At 39.4% G+C, this 22,958-nt stretch overlaps 1 protein-coding gene across 5 annotated transcripts in view; it reads left to right on the forward strand.

Moving 5' to 3' along the window:
• The first annotated feature begins 6,302 nt into the window (after nucleotides 1-6,302).
• The window catches only part of LOC103028288 (sodium bicarbonate cotransporter 3-like), an 88,725-nt gene continuing 72,069 nt past the window's right edge, over nucleotides 6,303-22,958 (forward strand). For 4 of the 5 annotated variants that reach the window (XM_049474892.1, XM_022671986.2, XM_049474891.1 and 1 more), the window contains exon 1: nucleotides 6,303-6,664. In XM_049474892.1, coding sequence (XP_049330849.1) covers nucleotides 6,584-6,664 — 81 coding nt within the window. In that variant the 5' untranslated portion in view covers nucleotides 6,303-6,583. The remainder of the gene's footprint in view (nucleotides 6,665-22,958) is intronic. The other variant, XM_049474894.1, reaches the window with a different exon arrangement.

Here is a 22,958-nt window from a genome sequence, read left to right on the forward strand (position 1 = left end):
TTATTTAAACTAAATTAGGCATGTGCATAAATTTGGGCACTCAAACAAACTCAAACTCAAACAATTACATCAATATTTAGTAGATCCTCCTTTTGCAGAAATAACAGCCTCTAAACTCTTTCTATAGCTTCCAACGAGAGTCTGGGTGAAGCTTTTGGTTGAAGGTATTTTGGATCATTCTTCTTTACAAATTATCTCCAGTTCAGTCAGGTTTGATGGTTTCCGAGGTTTTAAATCACACCACAAATTTTCAATAATACTCAGGTCTGGGGACTGAGATGATCTGAGATGATAATTCCAGAATGTTGTACTTGTTCCTCTGCATGAATGCTTTAGTAGATTTTCTTCAGTGTTTAGTGTTTAGGGTCGTTGTCTTGTTGAAGTATCCAGCCCCGGCGCTTTAACTTCAACTTTCTCACTGATTCTTCAACATTGTTCTGAAGAATCTGCTGATATTGACTGGAATCAACGCGACCCTCAACTTTAACAAGATTCCCAGTACCTGCACTGATCACACAGCCCCACAGCATGATGAACCACCACCAGATTTTACTGTGGGGAGCAGTAAAGTGTTTATCTTTGAATTCTGTGTTCTTTTTCCACCATGCATAAATAACCACCCTCCAAATAACTCAATTTTAGCTTCATCAGTCCACAGAACCTTATTCCCAAATTAAGCTGGCTTGTTTAAATGTGCTTTGGCCTTCAAGTCAAGTCAAGTCAAGAGGCTTTTATTGTCATTACATCTGAGTACAGGTACACAGTGTGATGAAATTACGTTCCTCCGGAACCATGGTGCAACATGGGACAACAAGCAATAGACAACATAAAGTGCAGGAGTGACGACAGTGCAACATAAAATTATAAAATTATAACACTAAATAACAATAAATACAATAAATACAAAAGATGAGACAATTTAAAGACAGGACAGTGCAGTACCGATACGGTATAATAAAGTGTATAGTGGGGATAAGGTGCAGAGATGTGTGACATACTGTAACATATAGAACATATATAATCACAGCAGTTACTGAGGTAGAGTTTATAGTTTTTAAGAGTGCAGCAAATAAAGTCATGTCAGCCTCTGTGTGCTGACTGGGTGTGTGTGTGGGTGAAGTTCAGTTCTTTGTGAGTGTAAAGGGGGGGGGGGGGTGTACAGTTTAGTTTTGTGTGAGTGTATTGGGTGAGTGGTGGGTGGGGTGGGGGTTCAGTTCTGTCTCTGTGCGTTGAGAAGTCTGACTGCCTGGTGGATGAAGCTGTTGCAGAGTCTAGTATTGGAGGCTCGGATGCTCCTGTATCTTCTCCTGAACTCAGATGCACTGAACTCCTGTAGAAGGAGTTCAGTGCATCTGGAAGGGAGGCATCACTGTTACAAGCAGGTGGAGGTGACTTGTAGTTGGTGATGGTCTGGATGCCCTGCCAGATGCGCCGAGTGTCAGTAGTGTCCTGGAAGTGGGCGTGGATTTTCTTTGCGTAGGTGCGCTTTGCCTCTCTGATCCCCTGGGAGAGCTTGGCTCTAGCTGTTCGGAGGCCAGCCTTGTCCCCTGACTTAAAGGCCTTGTCTCGGGATCTCAGCAGCACACGCACCTCTGCAGTCATCCACGGCTTCTGGTTGGGGCGGGTTGTGATGGTTTTGGAGACAGTAACATCCTCAATGCACTTGCTGATGTAGCCAGTCACGGAGTCTGTGTACTCCTCCAGGTTGATGGAGTCATCAGAGGTAGCAGCTTCTCTGAACATGTCCCAGTCAGTGTGCTCAAAACAGTCCTGAAGAGCAGAGATGGCTCCTGGAGGCCAGGTTGTAACTTGCTTCTTCTCTGATTTGGCACGTCTGATGAGCTCTCTGTATGATGGGATGAGCATGACAGTGATATGATCAGAGTAGCCGTAAAGGGGGGGCGGGGCTCTGCTCTGTACGAACCTGGAATGTTAGTATACACACAATCGAGCAGGTTAGCTCCACGGGTTGGAAAATCCACATGTTGGTGAAAGCTGGGCAGCAGGGCCTTCAGATTACTGTGATTGAAATCACCAGCAACAATAAACAGTCCCTCGGGGTGTGAGTTCTGGAGTTTGGAGATAACAGTGTACAGTTATTGCAGAGCGTTAGCATTAGCACCGTTAGCATTAGCATTAGCACTGGGTGCTACATACACTGCTATTATGTAGACGCTGCTAAGCTCTCTGAGCAGGTAGAATGGCCTGGCTCTGACTACAGCAAACTCCACCAGCGGCGAGCAGTAGCTGGAGATCAGCGCAGCGTTGTTACACCATGCTGTGTTGATGTAAACACACACCCCACCTCCACGTACCTTGCCCGAGAGGCCGACGTCGCGGCTCTGAACTCGCGCTGGGATGTCCACTGGAGCCAGAGATAGTCAATCTTGTTCGGCAGGGAGCAAACGTTGGAGAGAAGGAGAGATGGAACCGCTGGCCGGCTGGAGTTAGCCATTAGCTTAGCGCGGACTCCGGCTCTCTTACCGCGCTTTTCGGCTCCTCGCGCAACGCTTGCGGAGAGACCGCTTCCGGATAGCAGGCTCAGGAAACGCCGCGGATCTTAGCAGGCCTAGCGCGCGTAGCTCCGCTCGTAGACTGTCTGTAAGTACAGATTTTTGTTGATTTTGCAGGTCTAGCAGGGTCTGTCGGTCGTAAGTTGTTCCCATAGCGAACTTTTGCATGATTGCGAGTTCAGGTCGGATTATTTACACAGAAAAACAAACAAAAGCACCGTGTTTTGCTTCCGGAGTAGCCGCTGCAACTCCTCACGCCGCCGACAGGAAGTAGACCACGCCGACATCGCCTTGACCACGATGTTGAAGAGTCTTTGTTTTCAGGTCATTTGAGAGTTTTGTTCTAAGGCTCCCATGTTGCCGCTCTTCAGAGAAGATGCAACGAGGAGAAAAACTTGCAATTGGCACCTTAACCCATTCTCATTATTGGATTCACCTGTATGTAGGTCAAAGGTCAATGAGCTTACCAAACTAATTTTGTGTTCCAGTAATTAGTGATAAAGGAAATCAAATAAATAAGACGATAAGGGAGCCCAAAATGTATGCACCTGCCAAATTTTGTGTGAAGAATTGTCAAACACTTTCTGTAAATTCTATAAGCTTCATTTCGCTTCTCAAATATCACTGTGTTCATCTGCTATATGATATATTTAATTGAAATTGCTGATCTGAACAACCAATGATTTATAAATGAAAATCATGAAAATGATCAGGGGTGCCCAAACTTTATTATACCACTGTATTGTTATTATATATTCTGTACTAACTTGCACTGCCCATTTCCCCATCCAATTTCCACAAACCGGGTTGCCATATCAGTGCCCTTAACCTGGCAACCCACATGAGTGTAGCAGCTGGGTAAGAGGAGAGCAGGACTGGCATCTCTCTCCAGTGTTTTGAAATTGTAGTAGCATTACAACATGCTTGCTGTCATTTATTACATGTTGTTACTTTAAACAGCAATATTGTTTTATTACCTTAGCCATGCACAGATCTCACATCTCCAAAATCACAACTTTACACTTTTCTACCTCAGTCAGTGGTGAAGTCAGTGTAAAAATATTTTACTCCAAGTCATTTGATGCATTTGAAGAATTTATCATGATTTATAAACACAATGTAAAGGACTGAAAAATGTAAAAGATCCCATAAAAAATTAGATCCCATAGAGGCACAGTGCAGAAACGCCATGCCTCTAATAGGCGGCGCAGGCAAAGACATGGTCCACAAATAAATAAGCCCAGCGATTCAGAAATATGCATTATTACACACATTATCAGCCACTAATATCAGGTTAAGAGTTGTTATTATTAAAATTAAAGCTTAAGTGTATACATTTTTTAGTTAATATTGGGGAATTTTAAGCTGAATGTAAGGTTGACTCTTGTAATTCTGCAAGTAAACAAAACTTTATTTCTTACAAAGAACATTTTTTTTTCAGTCAAACGAGCGCTGGACTTTAATCTACACAGATTTCTCTCCTAAAAACGTTTATATGGGTGAGTAAAGCGCTTCTGTTTATTTACAGTAAGCTTAGATTTCCACAATTTCAGAATTCCACAAGCAGAGCTTACAGTGCAGCTAAAGCAGAGCAGCTATGGAACTATTTTAACTCGCAGAGTGTTTATAACCAAACAGATCGTATTTTCTTGTCCTGTTTAACTCAAAATTAACAGCAGTAATGGAATTGTGGTATAATAGCAATAATACACTCGAGGTTCGTGCTATAATGTGTTATATTGGCACTGCTGTGCTGAACCTCTCATGTATTATTGCTTAAGTAAAGAAATCTCTTCTGCACAGAGTAACCACAGGCCCAAAGTGAATGAGTGAACATTAGACAAAACTGTAATTAATAATTAATAACAGGGCTGGAAGCCTCTGAAGGTCGATAAGCGGACATGTGATGACCAGAACTGAAGGCTCATTAAGGAGACTTGGCTGATTAATTTATCTATTAATTACCTCATTAAGCAGGTGATGAACGGCAGGGCAGGGGGAGCTGAATGCAGTCTGTAGGAAGGAAAGAAAGAAAGTTGTCGGGCTATTCTTATTTGGTGTGCTCTTGTGTGTGTCTGTGTGGTGAACGTCAGGCAGAGTGTGTACAGAGAAGAGGTTTGTGTATTCAGAGCACGGCTGTCTGTGTGTATCTGTGTGTGTTTTGTCTGTGTGTGAGTCTGTGCATATTCCAGGCATCGGCATCTGCATTGACGTCTTGAAGGGAGCCAGAATGGTGACCTTGGCTAAAATTATGAACTCAAGAGAAGCAGAGAAAGAAGAAGGGCACATTCATGCGCATAGATGCAAATGTCAACACATGTTCAGCATTTGGTTGATAATGTTTGTGCTGTTCTAAAAAAAATATTGCACAAATATATTACCAATTTATGGTACAATATATAGATACAACCTCAACAGATTTACTTGTTGAGGAGAACCCATTACTCAAATGAGCCCTGTGTTGACTTTGTTTAAAAACAGTAATTTTATCATATTTAGGTTTTATTGGTGAAGTATATTTTTTGTTTTTGATTAAATGAGTGTTTATTGCAATTATTTCTAAAGCTATATATCACCTAAGAAATATTGTTGTTGTGACAGGCCTTTATACAGCTTAACTGATATTTGGTTAAATATCCTTGAGCAAGAAATATTTTACATTTAAAACAATATATATATATTTCTTAGTTTTAACACTTTTTTTAATTCTTCCTAATTTACACGGCCAATTACCCAACCCACTCATTAGGACTCCCCCTATCGCTAGTGATACCCCAACACACCAGGAGGGTAAAGACTAGCACATGCCTCTTCCGATATATGTGAAGTCAGACATCATTTCTTAGTAGCATCACAGTGTGCTCGGAGGAAAGCGCAGCGGTTCTGATACATCAGCTTACAGACACCTTGTGCTGATTGAAATCACCCTTTGAAGTGATGTGGAGAGGGAGCAAGGCCAATAGTGCTCTCTCAGGGCTCTGGCAGTTGATGGCAAGCTACATGAACAGGATTCAAACCAGCGATCTCCTGATCATAGTGGCACCGACTTAGTCTGCTTTTTAAACCCCCTCCAAAAAAATATATATTTTCCTTTGGGAATGTGGTCAAAAACAATTTTTAGTGTGGCAAAAACATGTACACATGAAAATGTGTGCATAGTATTCTTTTCTGGAGAAGTAATGAGAAAAATACGAGCTTGATTCACATAGGGTCACATAGGTGGTTCAAGGTCATGAAGGTCACATAAAATTTTGGTGTGTTTTTTTATGCAATAAATATTTTTAGTAGAGAAAATTATAGAGCATAGCTCTAGAAAGTACAGTTTAGGAGCAAAACACGATGCCTCCTTTCATGATGCTTCCACCACCATGCTTAACAGTAGGTTCAGTGCTCTTGTAATCATAATGTGATGTGTCTCATCTTCACTTCTACAGATATCTTCATCACATCTGACCTTAAATCTGTCCTTCAGAGGGATTTTTCATTGTCCAGGTCACATGATCAGATATAATTTGTAGTTGAGCATGTCGACACAAATGTTTTTTGTGGTTCATTGTGTTTTGTAAGTGTGTGTGTGTGTGTGTCCATGCATTCTGTGATATTGGATTTTAGGTCTGGCTGTATACCTGTCAGTGTGTGCATGTAGGTGCACAGCTATGTGTCTGTTTTGGCGCACGTGTCACTGGCCAGGAGAATGAAATATAGCTCCGTGCGGTGATTGGCTGGTAGAGAGAGAGAGAGAGAGAGAGAGAGAGAGGGGAACGGAAAGAGCCCGTACAAACACACACACACAGAGATGTTCCAGCATCCCACAGAGACTCTCCACTCTCTCTCACACACACACACACACACACACACACACTCAACCTTTTTCCTGCTCTGTTGCTCCCAAAGCATCTCTCTCTCTCTCTCTCTCTCTCTCTCACACACACACACACACACTAATTCTCCCTCCCGCTTCCTCTCTCTCTCTCTCTCTCTCTCTCTCTCTCTCTCTCTCTCTCTCTCTCTCTCTCTCTCTCTGTCTAACACACACACACACACACACACTCATACGAGACTAGCAGGGCATGGAGGCAGCTGCTGCCTCCACTAGTGCCGTTTTAACTGACATGGACGAGAGCCATGAAGAAGGAGAACACGTGCTGAGGGTAGGAATAAGAGAGAGAGAGAGAGAGAGAGAGAGTGAGTGTGTGTGTGTGTGTGCATGCATATGCATGTGAATTTGTATTATGTATGCTAAGGTCATATCAGATTGACATACACACGTGTGTGTGTGTGTGTAGGTGAATTCTGTGGTTTTGTATTTTGAATCTTCTGGTTGTATACCTGTTAGTGTGTGCTTATGTACAGTGATGTGTAGGAAGGTCGGACAGAGGAGTGAGCGTCAGTGGGTGTTTGTGTGTGTGTGTGTGTGTGTGTGTTTTAAGTCATTTTGGCTAGTTTTATACATGATGTGGTAGATAATGCACTATTTATTACCTATGCACTATTTTTTGTTTCTGTCTACCTTGTGTTCTATCTAATGGGTCAATAACATTAAATATTGCAATGATTTATTATTTATTATTGCAGTACTGCTAATTGAATTGTAAATTGCCATGCAATTAATTGCTTAATTTGTTGTGTGGTATACAAAACATAATTTATTAGTTATTCACTTGTGTGTTCCTGTCTTTTTTTTTTTATGGAGCAATATTTTTAACCAGTTGACTACCCTTCCACCATTTCTCATTTCTGTGAAACACACATACTTCATATAATGAAGACTGTAAATGAAGCAACTTATGTAGCATTTTTACCATAAAATATTGACTAGGAAGAATAGCATCTCTGTCATTAATAATGCTGGAACGCTGCTGCTGCTACACTATGTAACTTTGGTGGAGCTGCACAAGTCCTCTCTGCAGAACTGTGTATTAGTCATATTAATAGTGTAAAATCCTGCACTATTACTCTAATGTGTCAGTCATTTGAGCAGCCATGGCCTTAAAGGTTAAAAAAGCATTATTTGGACAGGTAGCTCACTGGTCCTTTTCCCAGGTCTGGCATCCTGGTACTGAGGTACCCTTGAACTAGACACTGTTTCCTGGGTGCTGAGATGACTGCCCACTTTCCTTGTTGTGTTCTTACAATATATACTGTATGTCCAAATGTTTCAGTGCATTAAAATGAATGCACCCATTGCTGATACATATGTGCAAATGCACACTCGCACACAAGTAGATACATACTGTTGATTTAAGAAGAAGCTAGTGTTTCAGTACTTTTGGCTCTGTAGTATATGGATTAATTATTTTCAGAAATCCATGGCAATGCTTAACCCTGGAACGCTAACACTGGGTGATTTTCACCCACACAATGTTTTCATGTGATTTTCATTGTGTTGCTGCTGTCTGAGTTGTATGGGAGTTTGGGGAGCTTTAGGGCTCATTGATGTCATTAATTAGTGTTATGGTTGATTCTCTCTTCCCATCTATGTTTTTTTAAGAGGTATGTATTCAGGTGATTTTCATCCGACGTTAGTGATGGAGAGTAACATATTTTATGGGTGTAATTTACCTGATGTTAGTGTTTGTGTGTTTAAATCAAATCAATTTTTTAGGACATTACCTGTTAAGGATTACCTAATTTTCTAATATTTTTTCTGCTTTTTTTATAGGGTTATCCATGGTACTCTTTTTTTCATGAGATGTATGTTGTAAAACATACCCAATGTTAGTAATTGTGTTACTAATTTTAACGTTAGTGTTTTAAGGTTAATCTTAATTTTTAGTCTTCTTCTTATCAACAAAGGGATATGTAAAGTGTATTGACACTGAACAAAATAAAGGTTGATTTAAACCCCCTGTCTGGGGAGCAAGCAACTACTTCTGTAAATGCTGTTCAAACAAAACATCAGCTAATTATATAACCACATAACCTGCAGAGCTACACTGCCTGGCCAACAAAAAATCACCACCTGGATGTAAGTAAGTAAATGATGTGGGGTTGATGCTGCAGTTGGTCTGCAGGTTTAGGTTCATCAACAGTATGTGCTGAAAGAATGAGGTCAGCTGACTACCTGAATATACTGAACATAGATGAGGTTATTCCATCAATGGATTTTTTCTTCCCCATGTCAGGATTCATGGGTCTGGAATTGTGAAAGAGTGATTCACAGAGCATGAGATCATCATTTTTACACATGGATTGAGAGAGTTCACCAGATCTTAACCTTATTGAGAATCTTTGGGATGTGCTGGATGGAGAAGAGCTGCTTTGTGCAGCGTTCAGACTCTACCATCATCAATGCTGCTGCAAGATCTTGGTGAAAAATGAATCCAGCAACACTGGATTGAAATAAATCTTGTAACATTGCAAGATTATGCTTCTCAGGCAGCCGCAGCTTGTCACTTACACAGACACAGAGACAATGCTGTGTATCTACTTCTTGTGCCTTAAGTAACATCACATGTCCTGCAATGTGACTATTGTGCAAATGACGATATGTAAATGATATCGTGCAGACCTATTCCACTGAGCCTCCAGCATCCCTACAGCCTCCACACCACGGGGTTAGTTTTAGCACAGTGTTGTTGGGTGTAAGCCACCCAAAGTAATACATTTTACTGGATCAACAAGTGTATTGCCCAGTATGGAAGTTACTAGTGTATGTGAGTATCACACGTTATATCTATCTATCTATCTATTAACATCACTCTACATTTTTAATTAAAAATGTAAATAATACAGTTTATTGCAATAATTCTGGGCCAATGTATCATCCAAAAAAAACACAGTAGTTATTGTTAGAGGCCTAGTGCTAGTAAGTAGGAAAAGTCTTGGTACAGCTTCTCAGGAAAGTTGTACAGCTTCTCAGGAAAGTGGGGCAGAAAGAAATACTTTAAATAGTCCTGTTTTTCCTATATGAAAATAGCTGCTCTTGTTTTAGTTGTGTGTGTGTATCTGTGTGTGTGTTTGTGGGTATGTGGATGTGTGGGTGTGTGTAGGACACCTGCCTGCAGAAATGCATGCTGCTCCCTTCCTGTCCTTAACTCAAAGCCTAACTGTCAAACAGAGTGGTGAGTCACAGATAGGCAGGAGTAATGAGGATCTGGCAACCGGCCCTGTCCCTGTACAGAACGAATGTGTTCTGAAAATGTTCTACTTTGTTTGATAAAAGTGTGTGCTGTGTGTATCAGAGACAGCAGCTCTTCCAATCTCAGGATTAGTGGAAATGGTTTATTTTGGTGCGTCAGAGGCTTTCATGGACATATATGGTGTACGTCTAACTTTAGTGGCCAACTGTGTGTTACTTTGTGCTGCAGCAAAACCTTCTAAGGAAGGAGCAGAGAAACAAGAAAACACATTATATGTAGAGTCTATAAACTGTGCTGTACTAAAATGTGCTTTCATGCAGATGTTCATTCTGGTGTGTCAACTTAATTTTTAGAACATAACTTGGAAGTACTGATTTTATTCAGATTTATTGAACCAGCAAAATGTTAGAATGAAGATGTTGATAGTTTTTGCATCTTCAAAGACACTTTTTTGTTTGTTTGTATGCATATATGGTTGTGGAGTTCACAAAGTCACAAAATACACTATACGAATATGTTATTTTAATCAGATACTTGGTGGCTGCAGTGTAGCACAATTTTGAAGGTATTACTAGGCCCAATCCCATTTCTCCCCTTGGCCCTATCATTTACCTCTACCCCTACCTGTTTTGCACGTGCATGCCAAGTGGTAGGGGTGTCCTGATTCTTGTTAGGCTGGAGGGGTAGATTAGGGATAGGGATAGGACTTCATATGGGAATTTTTCAGAGGCACACTTTAGACTGAGGGGTATGAGAATCGCTGGTAATATGGCGGAACAAGCGACCAAATAAACCCACAAACAAAAGTATTGTCCTTGTTATAGTGACGATTATCACCATAATCCCATAGTTTAATGTGGAGTTTCAATTTTTTCTGACTGAATTCTTCATAACAAGCATAAAAAAAGATCGGACTGGATTGTGGGTTTGATACCTGGGATTGGCAAGTTTCCACTGTTTGACCCTTAAAGGAGAACTCTAGTGATAAATATATAAACATGATAAATAGTACTAACCCTTGTTGAATAGCCCACCTCCATTCTCCAGCAGCTTTCTGAGATCCAGTAATTTTTTTGCAGTTTCTCCAAACATGCTTTAGAATGGATGATATGGGGCATATTTTCCCCTGCAGACAAATTGCTTTTTACATTGTTATCCAGGCTCAAAGTAGCTCCACACTTTAATAGTAGAATCTGGAAAGCCCTGACATTTAAACCAAGGCATTTAAAATGTTAAAACTGCACAAGAAGCTTATTAACAACACCAGCTGTTTACCACCTGTAGCGTAACCTACATCTCTGGGCGCCACCATTTGTACCTTTACCTTAAATGGAGGGCTCTCTGGATTCTACCAATGAGGTGTGGAGCTTCTTTGAGCCTGGATAATGGTGGCATCAGCGATTTGTGCAAAATGTAAAAAAAATACTGGATCTCAGAAAACTGTGGGAAAACGGAAGTAGGCAATTCAACGACACCAAAAATCAATGTTACCTTTAAGAAAATCCCTTAACCCTCACTGCTTCCTGGGCACTGCAGCAATGGCTGGTCATCACCTCGGACAAGTGTTTATGTCAGGGCATCTCACTGTGTGTGTGTGTGTGTGTGTGTGTGTGTGTGTGAATGTATTCACTGCACAGATGGGTTAAAGGTGGAGGTCACATTCCATCTGATCATGTTTGTCTTGTCTAGTTGTGAAGTTTTTTTAGCTACATGCGTTCTACAAGTCCTGAAACAGTGGTTGGTCCTGGCAACAAACATTATTTTATTTGTAGCAGAGATGTTTTAAATGATTCAATAAAAATGTCATTTTTTTCTGTTGCATTTTTTTTTTTAGAATATTAGGTCGCTCTTTTTCCTACATCATCTATAGATCTTCTGTAAGACCACAGCTAAATGTAATGTTGCTGTTTTTAGAGTGGGTCAGGGCTGCTGCATTTGGTCGTGCAAGAATTTATGTGTGTGTGTGTGTGTGTGTGTGTAAGGCTATTTTTTCAGTTGTCTCCATTTGGTCTGTGTTTAGGTGTGTTGTATTCAGCTTTAAATCGTTTACAGCTAATTTTACTTCCTTTGATCTGCCCTTTGTGCCATTCTAAATAAAGGTTTTTAAATGCCCATATTAGAGATGCACTGATAAGAGTTTTTGGGGCCAATTTCAATTGCAGATCATCCTTCAGCTAAATCTGCTGAATCAGCCAATCACCAATACCAATCAACACCAGGGCTAGATGCCCCATTACCCTTTCCAGGCTAGTACCACCAGACTGCTAATATATAATTGTGCAGGACTTTTATAACGTACTGTGTGTTTATAGTCAGCCATAAAAGGTCTGCTTATCCAGTGAATCCATGAACGTGATTTCTTTGTCATTCCAACTGTTGTTGCTCTATTTTTGTGTTGTGATTGAATGTGGTCTGGTGTTTTGTGAGGATTAGCACGCTCAAAAGGGATATCCGGTTAGTGGTGTTAAAACAATTTATTCTCTTTAGTCTTTTTTATTCGCGTTAATCTTATGTAGTGATGGGACAGTCCACTTTTTTCAGCTCCGATCGGATTCCGATATAAAACTGATATAAAACTGCGATACTGAGACAAATACAGATAAAAGGGCTCTTTTAGTTTGTTATTGGTACTATGATTAAGGTAACATAATGAGGCTGAAACAGACCATGCAGCCCTTTGAAGAGTAAACACAAGTGCATTTAATGTAAATGTATTCCAAAGTCATTTATTTACAATTTATATACAAACACACAATAGTTTTCTTTCAAATTATATATTTAAATTTGAATTAAATATATATATATATATATATATATATATATATATATATATATATATATATATATATATATATATATATATATAAAGTTAAATATTACATATGTTAAAACAAGTTAAAATATTAAATACAGGGCTCTAGACTATTTTTTTGCACTAGTTGCTCAGGAGACTTTTATTTTGACACGTAGTGTAGTGAACTGTCTGCAATGGCGAACGGCTAACCGGCGACGCTAACTGTATTTCCGAGCTGAATTTAACACTGTTTTTTAATAATATTAATATTTGATGTGGTTTATGGCTTTAGTTCACTTCAGTTAGTTATTTTAAGTTAATTATTACATTCACAATGCCATGAATGCAGCTGTCGCCCTGATGCTAGCTAGGCTAACAGACTGCAGATATTAATGGAGATGCTAACGGCTAACTGGCGATGCTAACTGTATTTCTGAGCTAAATTAATGGCTGTTTTTAACAGCAGATGGGTGTGTTGGTGCTGATTAGTGTTTGTAGATACTGTGGTTCTATAGGATATGTGGATTATGACTATAGTTTGCTCCAGTCTGTAGTTAATACCTTTATAACACCAGAATGCAGCTGTCGGTTTAGTGCTAGCTATGCTAACAGACTGCTGGTGTTAATCTGTTCACACCTCGGACGCTGACTTTACAAATATTACATGTAGCCGTTCTGCTGTTCTGCGTTTCCAAAGTAAAAACTCTGCAGATATTTGACTTTTTTTGTAGATAAACAGCTAAAGTTAATCAGTCAGCAACAGACTGAAGCTGCTGGGGGTTTAGGGTAAAATGTGGAACTGGAATCCGGATCAGTGATGTGTTTCGTATTAACGTTATGGAGGGTTTAAGTGGGATCGGTAAGTGGATTGGCCGCGGTCACCCGATGTCTGATACACTGATTAAGTCAAAATTGGCCCCATCTCTAGTATTATGCATTGTTTAATTGCATATTTTGGCTTAAAATTGGCAGATGCCGATACAAAGCCGATTAGTCGAACTAGCCAATATCCCTCATTGGTCTTTAGTTCACTTAAAGTTATTTGCCTGTATTTTTCCCAGCTATACGTTTTTTGTTTGGACATAAAATAAAAGTGTTTCTGTAATTTTGTCCTTTTTTATGTATTAAAACTACAGGTTCATATTTTCTCCAGTTGATTTCTGATTCAGTTTTGCTACTGGTGGTTCTACATTTAGCAGCACATCAGCACTGTGCTGTTTGCATAATCTGCCCGTTTTTAACATCTGACTCTTGGCATACACTCGAATCGATTCTGCAGCACAAGCTGCTGCTCTGGCTGCTGCAGCTGAGCACAAAAATATAAGAGTAGAGCAATGGGTTTGATTTCTACAGTTATGAGCTGGGGGAGTCTGAAAAGGTCAGTTTTCAGCATCTGAGGAGTCAGCTATAGGCTTTAGTGTTAAATAACGAAACTAAAATAAAGAACGAGATGTGTAAAACAGCTGGAGATTGATATATGCAAATGATTCCTGTTCTGATTGGGTGTCCCAATTCTGACTGATTTAACACAGCAAGCTTGGCTGAAACACTAAATCAAAATTCATAAAACCATTAATTTGGCTCTGATTGGTCCAGTGGGCTAAGGCACTGTCACTATGATCCGAGGATAGTTTGTTCAGATCCCGGATCATGCTGCCCGCCATCAGCAGCCGGAGTCCGAGACAGCACAATTAGTCAATCTCTCTCTGGATGGGTAGATGGCTCTCTCTCTTCACACACTCCCAGTGTGATATTGGCTGGTACAGGCATCTGTTAGTTAGGGGTGGGACAATATATCGATATTGCGATATATTGTTGTCGTTTGCTGAATAATATAGAAATGTGGCATCAAATGTTGATATTTTTTCTAAACAAATGCGTTCTAAACTCTCAAAGACTCGCTTTCCAGTTTGACTTGCTAAAATTAATCAATCAACCATTATTTTTAGTTTACAGTTTAAAAGGGATTGAACACATTTAGATAAGATAATAAAACGGAAATAAATAAAAGAAATACAAACTTTAAATAAACATTTAATATAGATGGAAAAAAAACATATATAAAAAATAGGAAAATCTAAAAACTGACCATAAAGAAAATTGACACATAAAAAGTAAAAATTTATAAAATATAAAATTAAGTTAATAATAGTAAAAGTACAATAAAATGATAAAAATAATAAGAAATTATAAAATGAATAATAATGAACGAAGAACATAAGAATCAAAATATAAAAACATAAGAATACAAAAAAAATAAAGCAAATAAAAAGAGAAAAGATAACCTCATTTAAAACAGTCACAGACTTTCTGATGGTGTTTAGAAACTTAAAGTTTAAAATGGTTTAGTGATCCCAATGAACTGAACTTGAGTTTTCTGTAGTGAATTAGAGCTCCCTGGTGCTGTACTGTAGCTAAAAGCAAATTTTCCTAGTTCGCTAAAAACCCTCGGAACCTGAAAGGTGATAAATCACAGTAGTGTGATATGGTTATCTTGGGCGTGGAATGTGATATCATATCATATCATATCATATCGTATCATGAGATGCACTGTGATTCCCACCCCTACTGTTAACTTTCCTCCGAGCACACTGGCTACCCAGTGATGCTGCATGCTGCTCACTGTAACAGAAAAAAATGGCAACTCAAAAAAAGACCACTTCTTTAAAATCGGTGGGGCTAAACTGCTTTAGACTGAATAAGTTGGTATATTTATATATGTTGGCTTTAGTGACACTGAAAAAGCATTGCATTCTTTTTTTTGCAGTTTTTAGCAAATATATGGATATACAGCTCTGGAAAAATTAAGAGACCACTTCAGTTTCTGAATCAGTTTCTCTGATTTTGCTAATTATAGGTGTATGTTTGAGTAAAATGAACATTGTTTTTTTTATTCTATAAACTACAGACAACATTTCTCCCAAATTCCACATACAAATATAGTAATTTAGAGAATTTATTTGCAGAACATTTTGGAGAAATGGCTGAAATAACAAAAAAGATGCAGAGCTTTCAGACTTTCTCAGATAATGCAAAGAAAACAAGTTCATATTCATGAAGTTTTAAGAGATCAGAAATTATTTTTTGGTGGAATAAGCCCTGTTTTTTAATCACAGTTATGTTCTCCTCCACCAGTCTTACACACTGCTTTTGGATAACTTTATGCCTTTACTCCTGGTGCAAAAATTCAAGCAGTTCAGTTTGGTTTGATGGCTTTTGATCATCCATCTTCCTCTTGATTATATTCCAGAGGTTTTAATTTGTAAAATCAAAGAAACTCATAATTTTTAAGTGGTCTCTAATTTTTTTCAGAGCTGTATGTAATAGTTTCCCATTATATAATGAACCCAAGAGTGTGTGTTTGTGAGGTTGTACCAAGGCTATAATTCTTTGGTGCACAATAGGAGTGTGAATGATGCTAAGGGTACAGTATCTGTGTGTGTGTGTGATCCCAGAGGGCTGTATGTTGGCATTGCCAGTGTAGAGTTGGCATGGCTACAGGCGTGCTGGTGTGTTTGTGTGGGGGGGTCGGGACAGCTTATCCTGTGCCACGCAGGCATCACATTCTGCCACCTCCCAGACAGGTGACACACAGGACTGTTATAGAACAGCTCCACACACGCGCAAACCGTCTGCCTGCTGCGAAATGTTCCACTGTGTATTGCAGATGGCCTTTCCTTGAAAGGGGTGTGTTTGTGTGTGTGTGCGTGTGTGTATGAGAGAGTGTGTGTGTGTGTGAGTGAGTTCATTTACAACCAGGGGTGACCTTATGCAGCCCATCCCCCAGACACACAGTCTATTTGGAGACACCTGTGGTGTATTTTGGTAGGGAACACCATAGTGCATGTGTTGCGTCACTGTGTTGATAAAGCGGTCCCAGTGAAGACACTCTATGCTCATCCACAGCTTTAACTATCAGTTCCCTTTTACAGTGTGGAGACTGACTTTAATATTCTGTATATAACTGCATGTATTTAAGTTAAAATTTCATGCTTACAATTTAATTTTGAAATATTATTTAATCATTCTATTATTTGATATTGTGAGGATAATTGGAAAAGATTCAACTGATATTTCCTGAAGAAGCTCATGGTTGGTTTTGAGGTATGTTTCCTGTTGATTGTTTTTTCCACCTGACAGATTTGACTGTCAGTGTTTCTCCAACATTTACTTATAATTAGGAGAATTCTCAACCAGTATCGTGTTTTTTGTTTCTGGCTGCTCCACAACCCAAGAAAACAAAACAGATCCACATGCTTAACAGTTGGCAAAGTGTTCTTCTCATGAATTTTTTTTTTACCTTTGTAATTGCGGGCAAATTTGTGGCCAAAAAGATTATAATTTTACAGCTTTTGTGCCTCTGGTTGATCTACATGATCTGTTGGGTGTTCTCCCTGTTTTTCTTTTTGTTTTTTTAATGTTGTCGGTAGAGTTAACATTTAGATTTTTGTGAAAGCACTGCTTCACAGAAGAACAGTTTTTCTGCTCCAGTGGCTTCCACTGCTTCCTTCATGGCATAAAATCCCATGTATAAAACTATACATAGGGCTATAAATGTAAAACTATGAATACAGCTCTGTGCATTCATGCATGCAGGTGCTTTATGTCTCTGCTACATTAAATTAAAGCTGCATGTTGATTAAAGAAAGCCACAGTAGATCACATGCGACATACAACCAAATGCTAAGGATTACTATCCTAGTCCTGTACAGCTTGTATCTGACACAAAGCCTAAATACCGATGCTGCAAACTTTATCATTACAATGATGTTAGTAGATTGTATAAATGAACATGAAAGTTCCATATGTAGCAGAGGGTGTGGGGTTGGAGGTGTGGGAGTGTGAGCCTACTTTGCGTTGACCTGAGTTTTATTTTATCTGACAATTTTCTTGGTCATCTAGATCCTGCTTTGTTTGCCTTAATAGCAGTTTCAGTGAAAACTGTCTGTGAGCTGGAGGCGCTTTATAGCTTTATATAAAACCTGGTTTTTGGCCTTGATTATTCTTGTTTTTTAAATTCACAGCCAGGAGTAATAGTTTCTCAGCTTTTTGCATGCCAAATATATATTTAAAAATAAAAATAACAACCATAATGCTGCAGTTCATCTACAGCTCTGTAAAAAAATGACCACTTAAAATTATGAGTTTCTTTGATTTTTTATAATCAAGAGGAAGATGGATGATCAAAAACCACCAAACCAAGCTGAACTGCTTGAATTTTTGCACCAGGAGTGACATAAAGTTATACTAAAGCAGTGTGTAAGAACATGCCACGATGCATGAAAACTGTGATTAAAAACCAGGGTCATTCCAACAAATATTGATTTCTGAACTTTGTAAACTTTATGAATATAAACTTGTTTTCTTTGCATTATTTGAGGTCTAAAAGCTCTGCGTCTTTTTTATTATTTCAGCCACTTCTCATTTCTCTAAATGACAATATTTGTATTTGGAATTTGAGAGAAATGTTGTTAATAGCTCAATCAAAGCTGGATCAGTAAAATATAAATGTACATTCTTGGTTTTGGCCTTATTTCGGCATGATGTGTGTGCCACACAGTACTGTATGTTTGTATTTAGATGCATTTATACTAATTAGCTGGCTTCAGACCAGTATCTTGAAGAGAACGGAATACCCCAACACACCCTTTCCTAAACCATTTTCTGAGACTCCAAGGAAACAAACACCCTGGAGGCAGTGAAGGACGTGAGCTGTGTGTATGTGTGCGTGAGAGTGTGAGAGTGTCTGAGTGTGCGTGTGTGTGTGTGTGTATGTGCTCTGAATCAAAATTGAGGAGCTCTGTCGTAGCCTGTTGGCTCAGTTGGACTTCCAAAGATGCTTTGCCCTCTGGGGATCATGTTCATGTCATCCCATTGTAATGATGACATGGTTTCCTCTATGACAGATTAGCACTATGTTTAAAACAGCACCCGCACTGCTATTAATAGACTGTAGCTGCTGCCAACTTTATACCTCAAATACCAAATAGCTGCAGTGCTACAAGGTTACATTCAATCAATCATGTCCTTAACGCCTATTCACCTTATTCTGCACAACGAGAAGAAAGGGGCCATGTTTGTTTACTGTGCGATGTGGCCTGCATGCATGAAACATCTGGCCCGTGAGATTGTTTGTACTATAATAAATGATAATGAAAAAAAAAAAAAAACTTCTCTGGTGAGCTTTTGTTTACAATCCTCCCCTGTCTCTCTCTGTCGCGCACTTTGTAACTTTAGTTTCCACCCGTTCTCCTTTTTCTGCCCGTTCTTGGGCTCCCTATATCTTTATAAGGCCGCTCACTAGCCGTGGCAGCTGTAGTGTATTGTACCGTGACCCTGACGACACGGGTTTGGTCCCGCGTGAGGAGCAGTGTGTTTATTGATTTATTTTTTCCTTTTTTCTTGGGTTTACCTGCTTTCAGATCAACAGTTCTGCAATTGGGTTCTATAACCCTCTGGGCTGGAGAGCTACTAGTCTGTAGCACTCCATCCCATTACACTTCATTTTCCAAAACAGATTTTTTTTTTTGTGGTCTGCCACATGATGGTTTGGAAAGTATCTGGCTCGCGGCCAAACTTAATTGCCGACCCCTGATATAGATTATGACCACAGTGATAATAAATGTACAGAATTAGTAGTTTAATGTACTCAGTTAGTTAGAGGGTGTTTGTTTGCTTTGTTTAGTTTATTTTCAGTTTACACACTTTTATGCAAAGTGACAATAATAACAATAATGAAAAATATTACGTGCACACATGCTTTCACACACACAAAAATATATGATTATAATTATAATAATAATAATTAGATAATAATTAAATAATAATAATTAAAGAAGAAAAATAATTAAAGAAGAAGAAGAATGATAATTAGTAATCAAAACTTGGGGGGTGCGCACAGTTGTTAAAAGGGGTGGGGGGGGCGGTGTTGCCGCTGTTTGGACAGTTCTTCGCGCCTGACACTCTGGCTGAAACTCCACCCTCTTTGACTAGGTCTGCCTAACAACAGAGGGATCTATATTCTGATTGGCTCAACGAGAGTACATTATAATATACAGCCGGTGGATTGGCAAGCGTGAGAAATACCATGTGTGGCGTGTGAGCGTGTGAACTCGCTCAAAGCGTGAAACTTGAGAACACTGCACATACTGTGAGGAGCGGCAACAGGAGCTCCTCAGATAAAGTGCTGTTCTCATTTCTCTCCAGGCAGGACAGAGTTGAGCTACCGTCACTCCAGTGTGTTAGCAATTTTGTTATGCTAACTGGCTAGCATTAGCTAGCGAGCTGTGTCAGAGTTCTTTGGTGGTGCTGTTTTTACACAGCGCTCCACAGCGCCTGTAGTGGTATGGTGGTATGTGCAAAAAGGCATACTGCCCAACACTAATTTGTTCTGATGGGTATGGTTAAAAATATCATATTATTTACCATATATTTTCCTGTCCCTGCCATTAGTATCAAGTGAATCAGTCTGATATTGAACCCTATGTTATTTTGTAATGAAAATCAAAGGGATAGGCTTTCTCGTTTGCCTTCAGGTCACTAAAACACACTCTAAAAGCACCTTCTACCTCTGTACCTCTAATGCTTGAATAAGCAACCCCAGCCTCTTCTTTAAGCATCACATTCATGTTCATTTCAGGTCACAGGAAGCATGGGAGCATGGCCTGAAAGCACCTTCATTCTCAGCAGTGTAACAAATGGCTCAGTAACTAGACTGAGCCATCAGAACCGTGTGAAGTGAGAGAGTGGTTAGGGCTCTTTGCCTGTGCTCAGGCTGTTAAGAGTCTGTTTTGAGTGCTGGTGATGTAACAGGCTCACTGAGGACAGTGCACGATCTTGTTCACTATGATGCTCTCACTGAACAGCTTATCAGAAATCTTGTTAGTGTACAGGTTGAGAATGAATTATTCCTGCCAGGCTCTTGTCTTCTCTTCAGTGGCTAAAACCCATTGTATTTGACTTCAACACAACACTTTAAGTCTAAATCAAGACCTTAAATAGACTTTTATTAGTCAAATCTGAGTCAAGACCAAGGAATGGACAGAGAAAAAAAAAGAATTAATTTATATTGTATCCGAATAAAAAGACATAATTCATTGTATAATTATTATGATGCAATATATTTGATATGTTATATTTGGTTCAGAGTATAAAGTATAAAAATCATGTCACTTTTATTATAACATTTTCAAGTACAGCATTTACAGCTCTGGGAAAAAATTAAGAGACAACTTCAGTTTCTGAATCAGTTTCTCTGATTTTGCTATTTGTATGTAAATGTTTAGGTAAAATGAACATTGTTGTTTTATTCTGTAAACTACGGACTACATTTCTCCCAAATTCCAAATAAAAATATTGTCATTTAGAGCATTTATTTGCAGAAAATGAAAAATGGCTAAAATAACAAAAAAGATGCAGAGCTTTCAGACCTCAAATAATGCAAAGACAACAAGTTCATATTCATAAAATTTGAAGAGTTCAGAAATCAATATTTGGTGGAATAACCCTGTTTTTTGATGGCTTGTGATCATCCATTTTCCTCTTGATTATATTCCAGAGGTTTTCAATTTGGTAAAATAAAAAAAAAAACTCACACCTTTTTTTTCAGAGCTGTATATATTGATATCAAAATTATTGGCCAGCCCCAAGTGATCATTCATAATCAGACTACTGTAGTTACTTTAGTTATCAAGTAGTATGTAACTATGTAAACAGCATACTTTTCCTAGATCATATAAATGTCTAAAAATCTGATCAAGAAATTTTGTAATACAAGCTGGATTTTAGCTCAGTTATGATATTTATCAGGTCATGTAACATCTTAACTGCAGTATTCTGGGATTTCTCAGACTGTGAGTAGTGGAAATAAAAGAGCAGTGTTTTAAATAATGCTGAAACTGAAGGATTTAAATAATCTTCCTCTTCTAGTTGATGTATGTGCATGTGTTTAGAAGCATAAAGTTTCAGGTTATTTTGATTATTGGCTTACTTATGTAAACTTTAGAGGGTTTTTTTTACATTAACTGATTACCAAAGTTCATGTAAATGCTTTGATTGGATTACTGGCGAACTCCGATGTTCACACTGCCATAAGCATACTTATCACTGCTGAGCTGAGAATGGTAACTGGTTAGGAGCAGCGCTGTGGTCAGAAATCGATCAGTAATGAATGTAAGGCTGAGCCTAATGAATTGAGTGATTACAGTCTGTAATTCTGTTATGTGTTTATGATAAAGTGGCCAGTGAATGGATAAGAATGGTAGGGGTTCCTAAAAACGATGAAGAGGCTTTTAGAAGGGCAGTCTATTACAAATGCTGTGAGCTTAAAATACTAAAATATCCTCCAGACACAAACAGCAGGAAGGCAGGGCACAGGCAGTTTGTGCCAGACAGACTGTGCACAGGTTGAACATCAGCAGGTTGGCCACAGGCAGGTGTTTACAGGAAGAACAGGCACAGGCAGGCTGTGTAAAGGCAGGTTGGCCACAGGCAGGTGTTTACAGGAAGAACTGTGCAAAGGCAGATTTAGTACAGGAAAGCCGGGCAGACTGTGCATAGGTAGGTTTAGTAGAGGAAAGCAAGGCAGTTTTAGTACAGGGAAGCCTGGCAGGCTGTGCAAAGGAGGTTTAGCACAGAAAAGCTAGTCAGGTTTAGTACAGGAATTTAGGCAGGTCTAGTACAGGAAAGCTGGGCAGGCTGTGCAAAGGCAGGTTTAGTACAGGAAATCTGTGCTGGCTTTGCAAAAGCACGTCTAGTACAGGAAAGCCTGGCAGGCTGTGCAAAGGCAGGTTTAGTACAGGAAATCTGTGCTGGCTTTGCAAAAGCACGTCTAGTACAGGAAAGCCTGGCAGGCTGTGCAAAGGCAGGTTTAGAACAGGAAATCTGTGCTGGTTTTCCCAGGCAGATTTAGTACAGGAAATCTGTGCAGGCTTTGCAAACGCAGGTCTAGTACAGGAAATATGTGCAGCCTGTGCAAAGGCAGGTTTAGAACAGGAAAGCTGCGCAGGCTGTGCAAAGGCAGGTTTAGAACAGGAAAGCTGCGCAGGCTGTCCAAAGGCAGATTTAGTACAGGAAATCTGTGCAGGCTGTGCAAATGTAGGTTTAGTACAGGAAAGTTGTGCAAGCTGTGCAAATGCAGGTTTAGTACAGGAAAGCTGAGTAGGCTGTGCAAAGGCAGGTCTAGTACAGGAAGGGTGGTCCCAGGCAAGTTTAGTACAGGCAGACTAAACACAGGCAGATCAGGCACAGGAATCAGAGACCAGGTTTGACACATGCTTGACACAGGCAGTCTGAGCTACAAGCATGTCCAATACAGGCAGATTGATCACAGACAGACTGGGTACAGGCAGGTCGGACATTTGTAGATTACTATTAGACACAGGCTGGCACAGGCGGGTCTAACACAGGCAGGTTGTGGATGAACCAGGTTAGAATGTGCTTGTGAGGAAAGGTAGGAAAGAGAGGAAAGAAAGAGAACGGGGTAAAGGAGCGAGAGGAAGTGGCAGTATGTTGGAAAAGCTTTTTGTAACACAGCTTAAAAATAATCAGACTTTGTGTGCTGTATTCAGG

Source organism: Astyanax mexicanus, chromosome 2 (assembly GCF_023375975.1).
Source record: "Astyanax mexicanus isolate ESR-SI-001 chromosome 2, AstMex3_surface, whole genome shotgun sequence".
NCBI classification, from domain to species: Eukaryota; Metazoa; Chordata; class Actinopteri; order Characiformes; family Acestrorhamphidae; genus Astyanax; species Astyanax mexicanus.